Source organism: Bombyx mandarina, chromosome 28 (assembly GCF_030267445.1).
Source record: "Bombyx mandarina strain Sakado chromosome 28, ASM3026744v2".
Lineage (NCBI taxonomy): Eukaryota > Metazoa > Arthropoda > Insecta > Lepidoptera > Bombycidae > Bombyx > Bombyx mandarina.
This window is the reverse complement of record NC_143233.1, coordinates 9,403,035-9,427,199: the sequence shown is the minus strand read 5'-3', so window position 1 is coordinate 9,427,199 and position 24,165 is coordinate 9,403,035. Positions and strand designations below refer to the sequence as shown.

Sequence of the window (24,165 nt, the reverse complement as noted above, 5' to 3'; positions counted from 1 at the left end):
GGCTTACTGACGATAGTTGAACGTGACAACGTCATAAGAAAATACTGATGCAATTGTTTAATTTTTCAAAAGAACAGATGTCGAACGCTGCCGAACGCGGTGGTCGATTGTGCCTCTTTGTCGCTCGTTGCGCGCTCTCGCTTGCACTTCCAGCCTTAAATGGAACGCTTCAGAGCGAGGTAACGCCGCATGAGTCATGTTTTTCGGCCGGCTCCATCGAATTATAAGACGTTGTCACGTCAAAAATAAAGTGAACCACATTCAAAATTAAAGAGGTCATAAGTAGAACTGTTATTATCTAGTTGGTTGTTTGATGTCTGTTTTGAAAAGATTCTGTGGGATAATTTTAGAGTAAACTTGAAGGTTTAATCGCATGGTCAACTGGATGTGGAATTTTATTCCCATTGTAATGTTCTAAGTAACACTTAGATAATAATTGTTTATCTAGAAAATATCATTTACTTGAAAACTCAAATTGTATACCAACAAATACCTTTCGCATTAATCACTGTAAAGAATTGAACCGAATGAAATATGAGAAAATACAATATATTAAAATGATCTATTCATTCATATTAGTTTTCATATTTGTATTAAAAATAGAGAAATAGTTTTTATTAGATTGACCTGTATCTATTTATTTATGTAATGGAATCTTTGAACATAATTTTTATCGACTTCAAGAAGTCCGATTAACTTGAAATTTCGCACACATACCAAGGACTAGCCATAATACAATAACATTGTTAGTTTGGCCTATTTAGGCCTAGCCTAAAAATCCTAGCGAGGATATTTATCCTGTTCGGTTATTGTATTTTTAGGCTACCAAACCCCTATTCTAATATTAGTTTGGGCTGATTTTGAAGTGGGTTTCTTTTAGTTTTTTAAACGACATTAACTTATTTTGTTTGCCGACTATATGAATGAGCAAATATGCGACTTCAGTCTTTTTGAGCTGATGCGATATCCCTACTTCATTTTTCTCCTTATTAACTTTATTATGTATCAAGGCAAACGTGAGTGTCTATGTCGTCAGCTTATTAAATAACCACGAGATTGGTAACCTCATATCATGAACAAAGTTTTGATTTTTTTTTTATTCGTGTAATAAAAATGAAACCCGCAAAATTATAATTTGCGTAATTAGTGGTGGTAGGACCTCTTGTGAGTCCGCGCGGGTAGGTACCACCGCCGTGAAGCAGTAATGCGTTTCGGTTTGAAGAGTGGGGCAGCCGTTGTAACTATACTTGAGACCTTAGAACTTGTATCTCAAGGTGGGTGGCGCATTTACGTTGTGGATGTCTATGGGCTCCAGTAACCACTTAACACCAGGTGGGCTGTGAGCTCGTCCACCCATCTAAGCAATAAAAAAAAAAGATTTTTCACTGTTGGGATAAATTCAGATAGTAGGGGAAATTGTCGTAGTATATTTATCCCCGTCCTCTGGGATGCTTGTAAGGATCATCTTTATAACTCCCGCTTGGTTTGCTTTCTAACGATTCTCGTACTTAACTTAAATTGTCGCAAAGTACATCTTTGAATATTTATCAGGGCCCTTTTTTTTTAATATTCACTTCGTTATGAGATTATGCAAATGTCCCTCTCTCTGTTTGGGAAAATATCTTAAATAAGCATTCTTGTTCTGGCCTCTGGTTTAATAAGTCGCCGATGGTTTAATGTGGCTTTTGTTTTTTTTAGGAAACGCATAGTAGAAGATGAAGGATATGTTTAAGTATTGATAATCTAAATGTATTTTTTTTTATTGCTTATATGAGTGAACGTGCTCACAGCCCACCTGGTGTTAAGTGGTTGCCGGAACTCATAGATATCAATAACGAAAATACCGCTATCGAACTCGAGACATGAGTTCTAAGGTCTCAGTTTATACAGTATAATGGGATTACTGCTTCGCGGCAGAAATAGGCAGGGTGGTGGTACCTACCCGTGCGGTCTCATAAAACGTCTTCCCACCAGTAAGAAGCACTGGTATATATTCCGTTTTGAAGCATACATATAATCACTATCCTGGTGAAATTAAGATATTCACCTCGTGTCTCAAGCTGCAATGATCACAGACTCATGTTACCAAGCACTTTGAGAATAAGTTAGAGAAACCAGTATCTATATCTTATCACGTGAAACAATAATTTTGTACCCCTTTTTACGAAAATTGCGCGGACGGAGGAGTATGAAATTTCCCAGACTTATAGAGAAGAAGTTCAGAATGATAATATTTAAATCAATAAAAAAAACATTACACACACTACCATGTATTTGATACACATACACGCATGCATACTATTTGTTTATTATCAAACTTTTATTATTGCTTATAGTCTGTGGTCAAATTGAGAATAGATTAAATATTGTTTGTCTTTAATAATATTTGTCTAAAGTGTAGTCTTGGCGAAGTCTGTGATTATAGAAGCTATTTATCTATATCTTCTTTGAAATAGAATCATATTAGTGTACAAACTTATAATTTCAATTAATTATAGTCGAGGTTCGATTACCGGGGGAGTAATAGTTTAAATAAAAATATGAAGTTTCATTTTTATGGTATATTTCTTACTGTAGATTGGAAGAAGTTAGGCGGCACTCGATGAGTGGTCATTGCCCCTGATGAGCTTTAGCGATCTCAGGTACACAGCCAGTGATTTTGGTTTTCGGAATTGACTTCGTAGCTTGACTTAAGTTAATGCTTGTAGGTAATCTCTCGGTAGGAAATGACAGGCGCAGGTGCGCGTCCCATCGCTGCTGCTAATAGCTTTTAGACAGCAAGCAGTTTTGTTATAGTGATGTGCCTACTGTGGAAAATTATCGATAGAATTTTCGTAAATACGAAGTGCTTTTTTTTAATTCTAGTGGGCATTTAGAAGCACTCTTATCGTGAAATTTTTAATACCGATTCGGAGTGCAGTTTCACAGCTGGGAAGAATTGAGAAGAAACGCACTTTGTTTCACCCCCAACACTAGTACGTATGATTTATAAGTCATTATTACATTTATAGTTTATATTACCACATACTACCACATTCTCGGAGGATGTTCTGAGACCACACGATTAGGGATCAGCACGCAGCTTATTTCTGCCAAGAAGCAGTAATGCGTTTCAGTAAAAATCAGACTTAGAACTCATATTTCAAGGTGGGTGGCGGCATTTACATTGCGGATATCTATGGGCTCCAGTAAATGCTTAACACTGCATAAAAAAAATCGAGGTATATGGACAAAAGCTGCGTATGATGCAATATGAGCATGTAATAAGCTAATATTGCTATTTTTTGTGGAAAAAAGCTTTTAATCGTGAAGTTTCGAATCTAAGAAAGCAAGTCATGAAGATAATTGTACAGACATGACAGTTGAAAGGCAAAACGTGTCGCGGCCGATCTGAGGGGGATTAAGCATTGCGGGAGCTTTAAGCTTTCGTGGCTCTAGCTTCTGCAGCTCAAATACTTAACGAAGATAAAGTGCCACTAATTGTTTTAGTTACTTAGCCTTTGAGATCAGCGGTTAGGGCAATTGGCTATGTTGTTCACGGCATCATGATTCGGGTGGCGACAGATCTTATCGACGTAATAGTCTTTATCTACCTATAAATAAGGGACACTGTGAATTTGTTTCATTTATTTACAACACGACACCCATAGGACGGGTGGTGGCATTTTTTTAGACATAAATGCGCCACTCACCTTGAGATATAAGTTCTAAGGTCTCAGTATAGTTACAACGGCTGCCCCACCTTTCAAACCGAAACGCATTACTGCTTTAGGGCAGATATAGGCGGGGTGCAGGTACCTACCCGCGCGGACTCACAAGAGGTACTGCCACCTGTAAAATTATAGACTGAATTATAGACCGACATCCGTCAGAAATACTGGTAGAAAATGATACTGACTTTTTTATTGCCTTTGTAGGCAGATGAGCATACGGTCCACCTACTGGAGGACCTGTAAGTGGTTACCGTCGCTCATGGATGTCTGCGATGCTAGAGGCATAGCCAAGTTACTGCCTACCGTTTAATACTCACCAAAAGTCTCGTTTGAAGAAGGACATGTCATAACGCTCGAGAAACACCGTGGAGGGGAGCTCATTCCATAGCCGGAATGGTACGTGGCAAAAAAGATCTTTGGAAACGAACTGTCGATGAACGCATGTGATAATATGTATTAATTCTGCTCCGGTGGCAGGAGGTGTGGTGGTTAAGTGATTAAACCAACAGATGAAAGTCTCAGTGAGTAGTTACCTGGATATGGTCTATACGATCATCTGAAGTATGGATTTCACGTTGTTATGCCTATACGACTTAAAATCGGGTGGAATCTAAGCTCTCTCTAGCTTTATCTACAATGGTAGGCAGTGAATTGGCTCTGCCCCTGGCATGGCTGACGTCAATGAGCGATGGTAACCACTTACCATGAGTTGGGCTGTATGCTCGTTTTTTTTTAATTTTTTTTATTGCTTAGATGTGTGGACGAGCTCACAGCCCACCTGGTGTTAAGTGGTTACTGGAGCCCATAGACATCTACAACGTAAATGCGCCACACACCTTGAGATATAGTTCTAAGGTCTCAGTATAGTCACAACGGCTGCCCCACCCTTCAAACCGAAACGCATTACTGCTTCACGGCAGAAATAGGCGGGGCGGTTGTACCTACCAGTGCGGACTCACAAGAGGTCCTACCACCAGTAATGCCTGCTCCTACTGTTAAAGCTGAACGCGTCATCATGAGGTTTCATTGGCCGAGACTAGCCACTTAGTATAAGTTAGCTTTATTACGGTGTTTTCTCACATTAACAAAAAAATATGCGATTTAAAATTATTACCAGTTAAGACAAATGAGAAAACGGCCCGTCTATAGTAAGCAGATATAGTGGCCCATGGTCTACAGCGATGCTAGGCCGCTGAACCGTTACTCATCAAAATAATATACGGTTATGTATTAAATTCCAAAAAAATCCAAAAAAAATTAAGAGTAGCTGAGAAGTGCGCGTTTGGGATGGTATGGACATGTGATGAGACGAAATGAAAATGAGGTTGGTAAGAGAGTGTTAACTATGAATGTAGAAGGATATAGAGGAAGAGATAGACCTAAGAAGAAAAGGATGGGTTGCGTGAAAGACAATATGGGTAAGAAGGGAGTGAGCGAAGAAATGGTATATGATAGAGGAGTATGAAAGGAGAAAACATGTTGCACCGACCCCCGGTGACTGAGAAAAAAGGCAGGAGTAAAAATTCCAAGTTACATCTTTATGGCGTTTTACGCAGAAAACACGCATGCATTGTTAAAATTAATTTTGAAACGTGTCTCAGGTGTTACGAGGCGATGTCTCACACAACAGCTGCTCGATGTTTCGAAAGTGGATGGAGATTTTTAAAATTCACCGGAGCACCCTGATAAAAATTGTGTATTGCCGCATAAATGGGTAATGAGACGATTGTTCGCGTGTGTTGGCGAGCAGTTTGAGAAAGTTTAACATTTACTTCTAGTCAGAATGGCACCACCTTTGGATAATGGCAAAGGGAAGATCTTTCACCGATTCAGTGAAATTACCCGGTAGACCGACGGTTCGAATGTTGTTGTTCGGAACTTGTATATATTTGCTTTGCCCCTGGAGTCCATGGGCGACGGTAACCACTCACCATAAGGTGGGTCGTGCGCTCGTCTGCATACTAGGGCTATTAAAAAAAATGTGCGAGCTTATCTTGAAAATGTCGTTAGCGAGATTCAGGCATCTATCGAATATCTTGTGTTCTATAATAGCTACCCTTGCGGATGTCAGTATGGGCTACTAACTAATTAATTATATACGATATTTTCCGGAGACAAAGTAGCTGTAATATCCGATTACTGCGCTCTTGAATCGGGAATACCGATGAGAGGTTGTAATATAAGTCCACACGGGTCGTTAGTATCTTGCTTACTAATTCTGCCGTGAATCGGTAATCTGTGGTAGTGACTAGTGGTAGGGTTCTGTGTAGAAGCCCGCCCGGGTTGGTACCACCGTCCTGTCTATTTCTGCCGCAAAACAGTAATACTGTGTTCCGGTCTGAAGGACAGGATAGCCGGTGTAACATACTTAAGGCTGCCCATCCAGGCCAGGATAGGCAGAGCATCTGAGTCACTGATGTAGTTTGGATGTCTATGGGCGACGGTTATCATTTCCCATCAGATGAGCCGTAAGCTCGTCTGCCTATCGAAAGCAATAAAAAAAAAAAAAATCTGTTTTTAAAAGGCGCGACAGCATACAATACAAATGACAATACCTCAAGATGAGTGACAGGAATCAAGTTTTGATGGCTTCGGTTACCACTCAATACCAGGAGGCTATTAATCATTGATGTTGAACGTAGTCATTAACTTGGTGCTACAGATTTGTTTCATCTGTCAAGCCGTATGTTGGAACGCTTATAGTGAGGTGTAGTGCCCACGCGGGCAGATACCACGCTCCTGCCTGGAAGATAATAAAATACCTATAGTATACTATAACAAAAGTGCTTATAACATATCATCATCATTCTCCTGCCCTTCTCCCAGTCACCTGGGGTCGGCGCAACATGTTTTTTCCTTTCATACTCCTCAATCATATACCATTTCTTCGCTCACTCCCCTCTTACACATATAGTTTTTCACGCAATCCATCCATTTTTTCTTAGGTCTACTTCTTCTTCTACCTCTTCCTAAAAGTGGTATAACATCACCACGCAGTACAACCAATAAATTGTCATTAAAAATTCCGTGTGTCGTCGAGCAAAAAAAAAAACAAACAGATATTTTCATCAACTTGAAATTTCGCTACAACTCGGACCTCGCCCGGGGCGGGGCTTGTTAAAAACAATCTGCCGCGAACGAGATTTATGCAGCTTTTAAAGCTCTCGAAACTTTTTGTAAGGAAACTTTCAAAGTTTATTCTCGCCTTGCTCCGGCCCCGACACTTGGACTCGCACAATGGATCCAGTACAAACTAAGTGCACTTCGCAGGCTGCAGATGCGGCGGGAAAGTTTGTAAATAGGATTGCGAAAATGTATTCCTTTTAAAATGTATTTTTTGTTTATTTACTAACCTAATCAGGTTATGCTCTATGGGACTGTCGCTAACGGACGATGTTAATGGCACAAAACGTTTTACACTATTAACGAAGACCTTGGTATTATCATGGTCATCAAAATCAAAACTTCTAATTACATTTATTAACCAGTAGTAGTAGAAAGTAGTTTTCATAAAAATAATGTTACTCTGGTCAGAGTGACGCCATCTATCGCTGAATAGCAGAAACGAATATCAAAAGAACTAGTAACATCGAGAACGCTCGAGAAGTACAACGCCATCTACTGTCAGATAGCGGGAACACGCATCGAAGAAAATGTTCTCGGTAAATTTAGGCATGTCGTATCGACTATAAAAGCGTTGCAGAGATGGCACGAAGTCAGTCAGTAATCGGATCTTCTCGAAGCGAACCAGTGAATGGATCACCTGAAGCGAAGCGGAAGAAGTGTATTCAAAATTTAAAGTGTTCCTTAAGTGTTCTAAGTGTTTAACAGAGATTTAATTGATACTTTGGTAAAAGTTTTATTTATCCCGAATCCAAGCGCGTAACAATAATTATATTCCTTCGTAAATTAGAATGGCGGATTTAAACATTTACGTCACCGTACAAAACTGTGCGGACCCCCGGGGGCAGAAGGCTTCAACAGTATTTCACCATCACGATCAGTCAATCGCCAATTTGCTCGGGTAGGTACCACTGCCCTGCCTATTATTGTTTGTGAAGCAGTAACGCGTTTCGGTTTGAAGGGTGGGCAGCCGTTGTACTGTGGAACTGAGACCTTAGAACTCATGTCTCAAGGCGGGTTGGGGTATTTATGTTGGTGATGTCTATGCGCCCGGGTAACCACTTAGCATCAGGTGGGCCACGAACTCGTTCACTCATCCAAGCAGTAAATAATAAATATACAGGTGCGATATTATGACAATGCAATTGAGAGGATGTCCTTGTTTTATTTCATTAATTCAATCAGGTAAGCCGTGAGACCTGTGAATCCAAGTTAATACAAAACGTCTCACATACAATTGATAAGCTTATTCTTTTAAATAAGAGCCTAACTCGTACCAGACCGTGTCAAAAAGATCAGTACACTCAAGGTTTTAAAGAGGGAGAGACCTTTGAAGCCACTGAGATGGAAGCTTATTATGACCTTAATTATCTGTGCAGCCTAATTCGAATTAGTAGGGTTCTATGGGTATGCTGCGTATCACAGAACGTACCTTAGTTATTTATGTTGAAAATCCAATATGTGGTTTGATAGGCGTTTATTTCTTTGGATGGTTAATAGATAGGTTCAAGAGTTTCGGGCACATCTGGTGTTGGGCGGCTAATGGAGTTTAGAGAGATTGTTAATGCCTTAACCAGGATACGTATAGCCTCAATTTTTTTTGTAATTGCTTAGTTGTGTGGACGAGCTCACAGCCCACCTGGTGTTAAGTGGTTACTGGAGCCCATAGACATTTACAACGTAAATGCGCCACCAATTTTTTTTATTTTTTTTTTATTGCTTAGATGGGTGGACGAGCTCACAGCCCACCTGGTGTTAAGTGGTTACTGGAGCCCATAGACATTTACAACGTAAATGCGCCACCAATTTTTTTTATTTTTTTTTATTGCTTAGATGGGTGGACGAGCTCACAGCCCATCTGGTGTTAAGTGGTTACTGGAGCCCATAGACATCCACAACGTAAATGCGCCACCCACCTTGAGATACAAGTTCTAAGGTCTCAAGTATAGTTACATCTTGAGATATAAGTTCTAAGATGTCAGTATAGTTACAACGTCTGCCCTACCCTTCAAACCGAAACGCATTACTGCTTCACGGCTAAAATAAGCAGGGTGGTGGTACCTACCCACGCGGACTCACAAGAGTACCTACCACCAATTTCGTTTGCGACACAAGAAAAATTATCTTACGTAAAACTTTGTACGAAAAAAGCTTTTGTTTTAAATATAACACGTACAAGCCATAAACTTCGAGCTCGCCAAAAGCTGAAAAGTCTGAATTTTCAATATCTTTAAAAGGATTCGCTCAATCGATAGGCTCTGAGTGGCTCTCGAATTTTTGAACAAGCGCTTCACTCTCGAGTGGCGGGCTTTACGCTCGCAGCGAAATCTTTTCATCGGGCTTCGGGTAAAAGACTTTTCTCGATTGACAGCGAGACGAGATCATGGTCCGACGTTTGTGTACCGAAGCCCATGGATATCAGAACCTGAGTGCTAACAGTAACTTAGAGACATCGTTTCAAGAACGCGTCCCGTGGAGAAAGATTGTCAGGATCCTATGTGTTTATAATACTTTTACTTTTACTGGTGGTAAGACTTCTTGTGAGTCCGCACGGGTAGGTACCACCACACCACCTATTTCTGCCGTGAAGCAGTAATGCGTTTCGGTTTGAAGGGTGGAGCAGCCGTTGTAACTGTACTGAGACCTTAGATCTTATATCTCAAGATGGGTAGCGCATTTACGTTGTAAATGTCTATGGGCTCCAGTAACCACTTAACACCGGGTGAGCTGTGAGCTCGTCCACTCATCTAAGCAATAAAAAAATTACATCCTAGCTTCATCGAGTATACCAAATTTAAATCGATTTCAAGTATGATTATGTCTTAGGGGAGTTTTTGCTTCGTTCGTCCTAATACCGAAATCAGTCGTAGTCAATTGATAAGAGAACATTTCACAATCGCCCTAAACGTAAAGTACAAAACAGGTTTGCTGTCAGCCATAAAAAAAACAATCAATTTCCGAGATGAAACTCCGAGACGAAGACAAAAAAAATTTTATATCAAAACAAAACAATGATTTTCAGGTCGAATTGAATTATTCTGGTTGTTGCCATAGCGCAAGAGGTCCTACCTTAAATCAGATTCCAATCAAGAGCAACCCTGGCCGCGGCAGTTCATTCGCCTTATACATATTCTATCGGATGCTATTCTTGTGAAGGAATGAACATTCGACCGGGGAAACCTTTTCATTTACCTGCGACATTATAAGTGGAAAGTTTGACATAGTAACTTTCTCCCAGATTTTACTAAGCTTTAATTAGCTGGCTTTAATTATAATTTGCGTAACTACTGGTCGTAGGACCTCTTGTGAGTCTGCGCGGGAAGGTACCACCGCCCTGCCTATTTTTGCCGTGAAGCAGTAATGCGTTTCGGTTCGAAGGGTGGGGCAGCCGTTATAACTATATTGAGACCTTAGAACTTATATCTCGAGGTGGGTGGCGCATTTACGTTGTAGATGTCTATGGGCTCCAGTAACCACTTAACACCAGGTGGGCTGTGAGCTCGTCCAACCATCAAAGCAATAAAAATAAATCTCTTTCTTGATGTTCCTTTTATGATTAGTTTGCTGCGGTAGGAGGATCATAAAAAAAAGAAATAATAAAACCTCTATTGTTGCATAGCCCTAGTTCAAACCTTAGATGAGCTAAAACTCAAAACCCACAGCCCTTGGTAACGCCAGCCTAATTCGTACCTTAAGTACTACTGGTGATTGGGTGTATTTTGATCTCACTTATGATAATATCACTAATGTGAATATCATCTATGTAGTCCAAATTAAATATGTAGTACTAGCTTTTGCCCGCGTGGAATAGTTACTATACTGTATATATAGCGCACGTAGTGGAAGCTCTCAAAAGGGAAAAAAACCCCGATTTTCAAACATTATTTATTGGTGCTCCGCTTGCATTTTTCTTAGCGTGATTTTATATAGCCTTTAGCCTTCCTCGATAAATAAGCTATCTGACACTGAAAGATTTTTTCAAATCGAACCAGTAGTTCATGAGATTAGTGCATTCAAACAAAACAAACTCTTCAGCTTTATAATATTAGTATAGACTAGTGGTCCCGCAGTAGTCGAAATTCGACTATAATTAATTGGAATTGTAAGTTTGTACACTATTATGATTGTGTTTTATACTTCTATAATCACAAATCTCGCCAAGACTACACTATAAAAAAATATTAATAAAGACAAACAATATTTAATCTATTCTCAATTTGACCACAGACGTCAAGAACAAAAGTTTGACAATAAATAGTATGCATGTGATAGCTTATGCCTATGTATAGGTATAGATATATAACACAAATAATGTTAGTAAATTAAGTAATAATATATTTATAAATAATTGCAATAAATACAATTTTAAATTAAAGCCAACGTTCGAGCGATGACAAACAAGTATGACGCATAGTTGTTTGTCACCGCCTACAAAAGCCCCTGCGCCGACCAATCTCGATTCATTCTCGGTTGAGACGTCGGGCGGTGCGGAGCTCTCTCTCTGGCTTGATACTGTGTATAAGTGTGGACATTGTGAATTAAAAGATAAGTATAATTATTACGTTATTAAATAAATATTATTATGTATGTAAAATGTTTCTATTTGCCATTTATCATAAATAAATGAATATACAATGATTATTACATAATGGTATTATTATTACTCAATAGATAGATGTTCCTGATGAAGTAACTGTTTTGAACTATGCTTCAATATGCAATTCAACAAATATATAGTGTAGAATTACTAAATTGCTAATTCTTAGGTTGTTGTTAGATAAAAATTGCTATTATCAGAAGTGGGATTCGATAATCCTAGCTTGTTGATTAATATTTTTCTTTTAAAACTCCAGATGGATTTACCTATCTTACAAGAGCTTCTGAAGGCCATCAAAGACGCAGTTTCCGGTTCCCGCCAGAACGACAGCGAGGTCGCCCTGCCCGTATTTGATCCTGCTAAAAGTGACCTTGGTGCTGAATCATGGTGCAACAATATTGAAACCCTCTCCAAAGAGTTTGGATGGAGTAACATCGCAACAGTCGCCAAAGCTGGTAAGGCCCTTAAGGGATCCGCCTTATTGTGGTTTGAAACATGGGACCCGGCTGAGGGTCGTTCGTGGGACAATTTACGTTTAGAGCTGGTAGCTTTATACCCTGAGAAAAAGAATCTAGCAGAAAAACTTCATAAGGCAGTACTATACACGGAATAGTCGGAAATATAGTCGGAAACTGCAGATTCTTATTGCGAGTACGCAAGGGAAAAAATTAGGTTACTAAAGAATACAAAAATTACATTTACGGAATTACAATTGATTGAATTAGTCTGTGGTAGTATATGCGATGTTAATGTAAAAATGGCTTCGTTTAACAGCAATGTTAAAACTACTTCAGAATTAATTGCCCTATTTACTTCTTACGCGAAAACAAAAAAAAGGCCAATAGACAGTAAAGACTCTTACAATGCGCAACCCTCTAAGCGCTTTAAGACTGATTCTAAACCCGATGACACAAGGTGTTTTAACTGTGGTAAAATCGGTCACACCAAACAACAATGTTACAGTAAAAAAAGTACCCAAGATAATAAACCTAATTCAGAACAAGGATCAAATAATGAAAAAAGAAAATTTTGTACTTATTGCAAAAAACCCGGGCATTTAGATTCTTACTGTAGATATAAACCCAAAACGGACCCTTCTAAAATTGATAACGAAGTAAATTTTTTAGACAAAGCGAATTAGTTTTAACACCAGTACATATTAATAATGTCTTAATTCAGTCACTTATTGATACAGGATCAAGCTGTAGTATAATCAAACAATCTATAGCAGAACGTCTTGGCGTCCACTTTAACCCATGTTATTTATCTCTTTGCGGGATAGGCAAAGGTACCTTGAAAGTATTTGCCAAAATTACAGTTCCTGTTAAATTTGATGAATTGTGTATCGAACTAGATATTTTTGTCATTACGGATACCGATTTTGAATACGGTCTGTTGATTGGCAGAAATGCTATCCAACATCCCGACATTGCATTAGTTCTCGATTAGTGCGAAAAAGTATTACGAAATCTAGTTATAACGTAAATTTGATACAAAACGTTAACCTTAATAGTATAATGGAACTCTCAGGTGCGATAAACAGTCTAGATCATCAGCTGCAGGATAGGATAAGGGCTATTTTTCAAAAATACCCCTCTGTTTTGGACAATATTGGTCATGTAAAGACTGGTGAACTTGAAATAAAATTAAAAAGAGATGAGGTAATCTATTACAGGCCATACCGATTAGCCCCGATAGAAAGAGAGAAGATTAAAGAATTAGTGGAAGATTTATTGAATAAAAAAATAATCAAAGAAAGTAATTCATCTTTCGCTAGTCCCATGATTTTAGTTAAAAAAAAAGATGGAAGCGATAGAATGTGCATTGATTATAGAGCGTTAAATAAGATAATAGAAAAGGATCGATATCCTCTCCCGCTCATTGAAGATCAAATAGATAAATTGGGAAATTCAACGTATTATATATCCATAGATATGAAAAATGGCTTTTATCAAATCCCTATTTCCAGTAACTCCACTAAATACACCGCCTTTGTAACACCAGACGGACATTACGAATTTACGAAAATGCCTTTTGGAATTTGTAATGGCCCGTCGGTGTTTCAAAGAGCTATCACTAAGGCAGTAGGCCATTTACCATTTCTTTTGGTGTATATTGATGACATTTTGATCCCGTTTAATACAATTGAAGAAGGTTTATCTTATTTGGAACAAACAATTTCGGCACTTAGCTCTTGTGGCTTTACAGTTAATCTTAAGAAATGCAAATTCTTCCTAGATAGCATCGAGTATTTGGGGAGACAAATATCTCGTGAAGGTGTTAGGCCGGGTGAATCTAAAACCAATGCTTTAGCAAATTCACCAACACCCTCTAATGTTAAACAAGTCCGACAATTTATGGGCTTATGTAGTTATTTTAGGAAATTTATACCCGATTTTGCCTCGAAGACAGCTTGTATAACAAAATTGACTAGAAACAACGAAAAATGGGAATGGGGCATTGAACAAGATAGAGCACGAAAGTATGTAATTGATCGTCTTACCTCCAAACCTCTTTTGACAATATTTGACCCTCAGCGTCCAACAGAGTTACACACCGATGCTAGTGCTATAGGTTATGGAGCAATATTATTACAAAAGTCAGACAACGTGAATAAGGTGGTCGCTTATTATAGTAAACGGACAAGTCCAGCAGAATCCAAGTACTGCTCTTATGACCTAGAAACACTTGCCATTTTTAATGCATTAAAACACTTTCGAGTATACCTTCTTGGCATTAAATTTACAATAATTACTGATTGCAATGCAATAAAATCAACCATGACTAAAAAAGATTTGTCACCTAGGGTAGCACGTTGGTGGACCTTTATGCAGGATTTTCAGTTTGATATCCAGTATAAAAAAGGTAAATTCATCAGTCATGTTGATTTTCTAAGTCGCAATCCTGTTTCCGCTCCTTCAGAACGGCAGCATTATTTTAAAGTTAATCTTATTGAAGCCGATAATATAAGTCCCGAGTCTTGGTTAAAAATCTCGCAAACAAATGACCCCGAAACCCAGACCCTAATGTCGCAATTACAAGCCGGTAACTTAGACACTAACCAATATGTAATTAAAAATAATTTATTACATTATAAAACTAGTCCTGATGCTGAGCCGAGGTTGTTTGTGCCGAAGGGATGTAGATTAAAAATCTTAAAACTATTTCATGATGAAAATTGTCATGTGGGGTTCGATAAAGTTTTACATAAAATCCGACAATATTTTTGGTTCATCTTTTATCAAAAAATATATTAACCATTGTCTTACTTGCGTTAAGAAAAAGGGAGTCTCTGGTCCTAAACAAGGGTTATTACATCCGATCGATAAAGTTGCTGTACCATTCCATACCATACATTTAGATTGCACAGGGCCTTTTCCAACAACCACGGAAGGCTTTAAGCACATACTATTATTAGTTGATGGTTTCACAAAATTTTGTCTCTTAAAACCCCTTAAAACACTAAGTGCGGGAGAATTAATACCAATTATCCGAGAAACTGTTACACTATTTGGTACACCATCATTGGTAATAACTGATCGTGGTACGAATTTTAGCTCTAATCAAATCAAAGACCTTTTTAGAGAACTGAATATCGAACACCACATGATAGCTACTGGTACACCTCGAGGCAATGGTCAGGTTGAGCGTTATGTGGCTACTGTAGTCAATATGTTAAACACTATGTGCGAGGAGCCGTCAGAGTGGCCGAACGTATTGCCAAAAGTACAGCAGTCAATTAACACGACAGTACAAAAATCGACTGGTTTCACCCCCTTACGTTTACTAACCGGTATAGAAGCAAATATACCTATAGTACAATCTCATCTAAACGGAATTATTAATGATGAGGATTTACACCCCAATATTGACGTCCAAGCTGATCGTGAAATAGCCAAACAGAGACTACAAAAAATAGCAGAAACATTTAAGCAACGATTTGATCATGTTAGGCGGAATAATAAACAATACAATATAGGTGATTTGGTCTATGTCAGCCAAGATCATAGGCGTAATGATAAATTAAGATCTAGATTTAAGGGCCCTTACGAAATTCAGTCTATCCTTCCAAATGATCGCTATACTCTGAAAGGCAACGGTAATGTTAGGAATATAGTTGTCGCTAAGGAAAAATTACGGTTTTGGCCAGGAGAATGGGTTGATGATAATTTGTGATTTCTTAGATTTCAAGATTATAATTGTTTGATGATTATATTTATTTTTCAACTATATAATGTTTTGTATTTAAATTAGTTTTTTTTTTAAGAACATGGGTTACCTACATAAAATGTTACTAAAAATATATACATGGTACAAAAAGAAATTGAGAAACTCACGTCATATTGTGAATGAGTAAAAATATTTGGCTTTAAATTTTATCTGTCTGAGTACCGCTGGTCGGCCTACTATTTGGTGTCAATTATCTCACAGGCAGCGGGTGAATGTGATTGACATGTCTATGTAGTTGGCATTACTCAATAATTTTTCAATCCGAGTACCGCTGGTCGGCCTTCTATTTGGTGTCAATTATCTCACAGGCAGCGGGTGAATGTGATTGACATGTCTATGTAGTTGGCATTACTCAATAATTTTTCAATCCGAGTACCGCTGGTCGGCCTACTATTTGGTGTCAATTATCTCACAAGCAGCGGGTGAATGTGATTGACATGTCTATGTAGTTGGCATTACTCGAAGTCAGAGTACCGCTGGTCGGCCTTCTATTTGGTGTCGATTATCTCACAAGCAGCGGGTGAATGTGATCGACATGTCTATGTAGTTGGCAAATTACTCTGTTACTTATTTAAAGGGGACCATCGTGTCTATACAAATGATTCATTCGACTTGTTTGAAATGTTTTGACTACTTTCTTTTTTTTTTTTTCTGTGCCATGTATATTATGTTGATTAATGAATCGCATATACCTACTCATATATTATAAATAAAATAGTAACACAATACTTCGAGGACGAAGTACTGTCAGTATGGCCGTGATAGCTTATGCCTATGTATAGGTATAGATATATAACACAAATAATGTTAGTAAATTAAGTAATAATATATTTATAAATAATTGCAGTAAATACAATTTTAAATTAAAGCCAACGTTCGAGCGATGACAAACAAGTATGACGCATAGTTGTTTGTCACCGCCTACAAAAGCCCCTGCGCCGACCAATCTCGATTCATTCTCGGTTGAGACGTCGGGCGGTGCGGAGCTCTCTCTCTGGCTTGATACTGTGTATAAGTGTGGACATTGTGAATTAAAAGATAAGTATAATTATTACGTTATTAAATAAATATTATTATGTATGTAAAATGTTTCTATTTGCCATTTATCATAAATAAATGAATATACAATGATTATTACATAATGGTATTATTATTACTCAATAGATAGATGTTCCTGATGAAGTAACTGTTTTGAACTATGCTTCAATATGCAATTCAACAAATATATAGTGTAGAATTACTAAATTGCTAATTCTTAGGTTGTTGTTAGATAAAAATTGCTATTACATGCGTGTGTGCGTCAAATACATGGTGTGTAGTGTGCGTAATGTTTTCTTTATTGATTTAATGTATCTTTTATGCATTATTTTTAAAAAATATTAGCTTTGTGCACTTCTCTCTATATTCTGTATAAGTGTGGAAAATTTCATACTCCTCCGTCCGCGCAATTTTCGTAAAAAGGGATACAAAGTTTTTGCTTCACGTATTAATATATTAGTATAGATAAGTAAAACAAGTAAATAAGTATAGATTATGGATAGCTCGTAAGGTACCAGTCAGATTGTAATGAAATTTGCTTTCACGAAATTCACTATAAAGAAAAAAAATGGGACTACACACGATTAGTATCAGCTTACATATAAAAATTAATTTTTTTTTATTGCATAGATGGGTGGACGAGCTCACAGCCCACCTGGTGTTAAGTGGCTACCGGAGCCCATAGACATCTACAATGTTAATGCGCCACCCACCTTGAGATATAAGTTCTAAGGTCTCAGTATAGTTACAACGGCTACCCCACCCTTCAAATCGAAACGCATTACTGCTTCACGGCAGAAATAGGCGGGGTGGTGGTACCTACCCGTGCGGACTCACAAGAGGTCCTATCACCAGTGGAAGAATAGGTACATTAGAATTGGAAAAGAATAGGTACATTAGAATTGGAAACCTTCTTTTTTAAGCCAATAGGTTTTCTGCTATTGTAAGCTATGGATCAAAAGCGTATTACGCTATGGGATTCCATGGCGCGAAACAAAAACAAGAAAGTGTGAAAATAAAAACCGAACAAGGTAAACACCGATTTGTATTTCACATCGGATTTATTGAACCGCCGAACCTCTGTGCTTGTCTCCTCTTAATGTTGTCAGCGTGCGTACAAAAAATATATATGAATTCCCGGGAAAAAAAATGGAGTTATTCAAACATATTTTTCTTCTTTTTTTATTGCTTACTAGCTGACCCGGCAGACTTCGTAGTGCCTCAATCGATAAATAAAAGGCCCAAACTTTTGTCTATACTAATATTATAAAGAGGAAAGATTTGTTTGTTTGTTTGTTTCGAATAGGCTCCGAAACTACTGGACCGATTTGAAAAATTCTTTTTCCATTAGAAGCCGACATTGTCCCTGATGAACCGAGGCTCCTTTTTTTTTTTTTTTTTGTTTCATGTGTGTTTTAATGATTCCGAAGCGAAGCGAGGGCTGGTCGCTAGTCTAAAATAAACTTAAAACAAACAAAAGGAATCCGTCCGACGGGGGACACTTCAAAAGAAAAACAAAATTGTTATTTTTATTTCATTTCGAGCATTTTCATATTTTTCTACGTTTTAAACCTTCTCTGGACTTCCACAAATAATTCAAGAGTAAAATTAGCCAAATCGGTCCAGCCGTTCTCGAGTTTTAGCGAGACTAACGAACAGCAATTCATTTTTATATATAAAGATATGGGTGGACAAGCTCACGACCCACCTGGTGCTAGTGGTTACCCGAGCCCATAGACATCTACAGCGTAAATGCCGCCACCCACCTCGAGACATGAGTTCTAAGGTCTGAGTATAGCTACAATGGCTGCCGCGCCCTTCAAATCGAAACGCATTACTGCTTCACGGCAAAAATAGGCGGGGCGGTGGTACCTACCCGTGCGGACTCACAACACGTCCTACCACCAGTGAACACTTATATTAATACGGCTCGTGGGTTGGGACCTAACCTTATCCGCTGCGTAATAGTCCGGTGTTATATATCACATGCATTCGAGCTTAAAGCTGAGTATGGTCTCTATAGGCTCCAGTGAAAATTTGACACAGGGTAGAATATTTTTTTTTATTGCATAGATAGTAAATTAATAATTACTAATTATAATTTACTATCTAAGCAATAATTCATAATACTAATTAGGTAGTAAATTAAACAGAATTTTTTTTCTTATTTAAATAAAAAAATTTTTTTTTTTGTTGTTTTTGTTTTGAACATAGCAACACTAAATACACTAGGGACAAATTGAAATGAATAAAATATGAAGTGTGAGATCCCGGGTCCAAGGATCCGTTACAGAGATTTGATGGTCTTAGATCACTCGTTACAAAATGTTTTTATGTTTATGTTTGGATTTGTGGTACATAAACAAACAAAAAAATGTTTTGTCATTTTATTTATACTAGTGATCCGCAGTAGTCGAAATTCGACTATAATTAATTAAAATTATAAGTTTGAACATTATTATGGCTCTATTTACAAAGACTATTATACTTCTATAATCACAGATTTCGCTAAGACTAAACTATGGACAAATAATATTGAAGACAAACAATATTAATCTATACTCAATTTGATCACAGACTTTAAGCAGGACTTTTTGGCGGGAACGCGAGGAGTGAAGTTGTGTGATTTGTTTTATTTTGTCTATTTAGTGTTTCTTCAGGTTTAAATATGTAATAATGGTGGTTTATTAATTGTTTAATATCTGTGAAAGTGCACAAATGTGGGAAAATGAAACAAAGCCGCTGGACGTAACTTCTCGGGATCCTCCAAAAAGTCCACTGAAAAAATCTTAGTAAATGACTACCATTTTATTGAGATTATATTTCATCCCATATCATCGCAATTCATTGCATTTAATTTCATCCCAGTTGATTAATGTCTCAATGAATCATCTTCATTTCATTTCATTTCACTCCATAATATCAATTTTTATAAAAATATGAATATAAATTAAAATAAGACATGACTTAAAGGTCTCAGTTACCAGGTCATAAAATCCCTTAAAAAAAAAAGAAGACAAACAATATTAATCTATGCTCAATTTGATCACAGACTTTATGCAATAACAAAAGTTTGACAATAAACAAAAGAGTATATAATATATGCGTGTGTGTGTGTGTCAAATACATGGTCCAGCTAAATTACCGGTCACCGTCCTCGTCGAACCCGTCGCTTGCGACGAAGGGCTCGACGAGCAAAGTAACCCACAGACACAGCCCACTGAGTTTCTCGCCGGATCTTCTCAGTGGGTCGCGCTTCCGACCCGGTGGTAGATTCTGCGAAGCACTGCTCTTGCTAGGGCGGTGTTAGCAATTCTCCGGTTTGAGCCCCGTGAGCTCACCTACACAAGCTAGGGTAAGCTGAAATAGCCTCTCAAGGCTATCAGCATAGGTAGGAAAAAAAAAAAAAAAAGGTAGTGTGTGTAATGTTTTTTTTATTGATTTAATGTATTATTAATGCATAATTAAAAAATATATTAGCATTCTACACTCCTTCTCTATATTCCCTATAAGTGTGGAAAATTGCATACTCCTCCGTCCGCGCAATTTTCGTAAAAAGGGGTACAAAGTTTTTGCTGCACGTATTAGTATATAGATATGGAGGGTAGAAGTAAAGATTACTTACTATCTCACCGTATTAAAATGTGTCCGCTGAAAAGGAGCCAATTAAAGTGGCTTCATAGTAGCAAGTAAAAATATTTTAAGAACACCGCCATTAAATACCAGACTTCACTTTAATCCAGCACTACTCAAATTATATATAATAAAAGGCGACGTCCTAAAATTAAGGACACAGTACTGAAATATACCCTCACAATTACACGGCCTAAATAAAGAGAGGGATAAGAGGCTTTCAAGGGTAGAACAATGTGGATTTGAACAAGAACAATAATTCTCACGAACTATTGTTCTAAAATTGGGTTGTATCATCGAAATTTTGGATACAGTTGTTTCATACTTGATTTGTGGATGTGTTAAATATTTGCTTTTAGTATTGCATATTGGACCGAATTACAAAATCAAACACAATTTTGTTACATTTAGTTCACTTTAGACAGAATAATTAAGGGATCTAAAATATATCTAAATTTTTTATCTGATTTGCATCAGGTCTCTGTTGTTACAGCTAATATTGTATTTTAGAGTTAATAAAATGTTTGTATCATGATCGATTTTGGAGTAATAATTGTTTTTGTTTTTTATTATCCCTTTATTTGTCTTACCGGTCTATTTGTTGCGGGAATATAAGTTTTGTTAATAACATATTATTTATGTTAGACAAGCGGCCCGCTCCGGCTCCGCTCGGGTCTTTAACAAAAATTTCAACGATATTTGACGTAGTTTTATTTTTTTCAAATAAAAGAACACTTATTGCGGCATAACTATAAAAGTTAGACATATGCTGTCGCGACACTTTTTGTAAACAATAATGTGTTCTATAAAGTCGTAGTACATTATTTTATTCTATCATCAATCGTTTTCGCAGGGCACGCGATATAAAGAATATTTTACGTAATTTTTTTACACCTTGGGTTACATTATTTGAGTTTTAGTAAAGATCCCTATTTTTTTTTTCAAAAAGATTGTTATAGCTTATGTCACTTTGGAATAGTGTAGCTTGCAAACAGTGAAAGAATTTTTCAAATCGGTTCAGTAGTTTCGGAGCCTAATCAGTATAAACAAACAAACAAATCTTTCCTTTTTATAATATTAGTATAGAAGTATAGATTAGTATAGATAATATTATAGGACAATCAAACTAAATGAGAAAATGACTATTTTGAAAAAAATTACAAATTAGGCAGAGAGCATAGACGCAATTTTTTATATTTTTTTTTATTGCCCTTGTAGGCAGACGAGCGTACGGCCCACCTGATGGTGAGTGGTTAGCGTCGCCCATAGACTTCAGCAATGCCTGGGGCAGAGCCAAGCCGCTGCCTACCGACAGAAGCCAAAATTTCTTGCTGATTCCAGCTGTAGCTCAGTGCCGAAATTGCATTTTGCAACGGCGTTAAAGTCATTATAATATTATCTAAAATTCATTTGTGCTCATGGTTAAGGCGTCCAATGTACTCATATCGATAATACCCGGAAATACCACAATCAAGTACGATTTTTTAATGAAATACGGACTTTAAGGGTGATAGGGCGATTTGTAAATCCGATAGGTACAATAAATCTCTATATTCCGGTTGTAGAGTCTGTCTGTCAGAAACGATGACCATTTCGCTACAGAAATAGATATGATAGTGAAGCTATAGGGGCGTTGTGGCCTAAATAGGCCGGGTTAGTGATAGATTTTCTTATCTGAAGGGTAGGCAACGCACTGGCGTAAACGCTGGTGACCGTGGGCGGCGGTGAATCACTTACCATCAGGTGACCCGTCTTGCTCGTTTGCCCCTTAGTTGTTATAAAAAAAAAAAAAAATTTTGGGATCTGATGGTGACGTAATTATTAGGTTATAAAAAAAATCTTTTCTCATTTCTCATACATATACTTTGAAACAAGATTTCAAACGTGGTATATTTTATAATGGGAAAGCTCTCTTCATTGTACCGGCTATTGTCTAAAGAGCTTTTGTTTGTGAAGGGATCGTTCAAGCTATAGATACCGATATCATTTGTTCTAGGGCTTTTAAAGTGATTGTAATCGATGAGAGCTTTTCAAGAGATTAAAAGCGAGGAACGAATTTTTTTAAGCACATATTGTACTTGCGGTTTTTTTTAAATATGTTTTTTTTTTATTGCATTTGCAGTCATTCGGGAGAATACAGTTCGAGTGATGGTGAATGTTCAATCTATTTCATGGACGTCACAAAAGCCAAGAGCGCAGCCAAGATTTCTTCTTTCAAACTTTAGTTGAAGAGAGACATGTCATAGCCACTTGGCAACATTGTGGTGCGAAGTCCATTCCAAAGCTGGACGGCACGTAGCAAAAAACAATTATGCAGACGTGTCGCGGATAAATTCAACGGCTTTAGATGATTTTAAAGAACTCTTTGTGGCGGTAGCCGTCACAGAACACAAGATATTTGACAGATGCCTGAATCTCGATTATGATATTTTCAAGATAAGCTTGCATATATACAAGTTCCGAACGACAACATTCGGACCGCCGGTCTACCGAGCAATCCCGCTCGGTGGAAGATCTTCCCTTTGTCGTATAACTACACTCTTCTCCAATGGTCAGTGGCGCGATGGTAAAGACGGAATGACGGGATCATCTTCAATAATTCTTCAGAGCACTCTCTTAAGAGTCTTAATGTAACTTAATGTATCCTCCAAATCTCAAAGAGGAATCATTACTTATATATTCATCTGTAATATCTAGAGCATATCTCAGGTATATATATATATATATTTTATTGCTTAGATGGATGGACGAGCTCACAGCCCACCTGGTGTTAAGTGGTTACTGGAGCCCATAGACATCTACAACGTAAATGCGCCACCCACCTCGAGATATAAGTTCTAAGGTCTCAGTATAGTTACAACGGCTACCCCACCCTTCGAACCGAAACGCATTACTGCTTCACGGCGGAAAATAGGCGGGGTGGTGGTACCTACCCGTGCGGACTCACAAGAGGTCCTACCACCAGTGATTACGCAAATTATAATTTTGCGGGTTTGGTTTTTATTACACGATGTTATTTCTTCACCGTGGAAGTCAATCGTGAACATTTGTTGAGTACGTATTTCATTAGAAAAATTGGTGATTCGAACACCGGTGCATCGCTACATACGAATGCACTGGACGTTTTATCCTTTAGGCCATGACGACTTCACTATGATACACATATATTCATGATTCCTCTTTGAGATTTGGAGGATACAGAAACTACTTCAAATGACAACTTTGTTCCATCTCTAATTGAAGCAAGTTCTCATACGATCTAATTACTTTTACATTTGACGTGAATATTACTGATATTTTAACGCAGATACTCAATTCTCGCTGTTCCACAAAACGAAAGTACATCACTGTGATTTTCCTCCACACCATTACCCCTCGTTTTCCGATGACGGCGTATCATCGACAGGGTCTATATACGCGCTTATATTCACGGCCCGACATCCCGAGGGTAGGAAGATATGGCTGATAAAAAATATGAGTTTTATCAACGGTCATCAAGATCGAAAGGTATTGGGATATTTTTTTCTTGGTACGTCAAAGACACTGGTTACGAGTGGAGAGCGTTAAGTACTCGAATTATCTATATATTAATACGTGAAGGAATTTTTTTTTATCCCTTTTTACGAAAATTGCGCGGACGGAGGAGCATGAAATTTTCCACACTTATAGAGAATATACCGAAGGAGTGCCGAATGTTAATATTTTTTTTAATTATGCCTAAAATACATTAAATATATAAAAAAAAACATTACACACACTACATACTATGTATTTGACGCACACGCATGCATACTATTTATTTATTGTCAAACTTTTGTTCTTGACGTCTGT

The 24,165-nt window shown here is 37.6% G+C and overlaps 1 protein-coding gene and 1 long non-coding RNA gene across 2 annotated transcripts in view; both read left to right on the top strand.

The window, feature by feature from the left end:
• The window catches only part of LOC149499730 (uncharacterized), a 255,114-nt gene that overhangs the window by 16,411 nt on the left and 214,538 nt on the right, over window positions 1-24,165 (top strand). The gene's annotated exons all lie outside the window — the stretch shown is intronic.
• LOC149499736 (uncharacterized) lies at window positions 11,627-12,858 on the top strand. The gene has a single exon (XM_089739030.1). It carries the CDS (start codon window positions 11,690-11,692, stop codon window positions 12,044-12,046), a length of 357 nt encoding a protein of 118 aa, XP_089595156.1. The 5' UTR covers window positions 11,627-11,689; the 3' UTR covers window positions 12,047-12,858.

Coding starts and splice junctions, on each gene's coding strand:
- LOC149499736 (XM_089739030.1), top strand. CDS start 11,690: ATGGATTTACCTATCTTACAAGAGCTTCTGAAGGCCATCAAAGACGCA.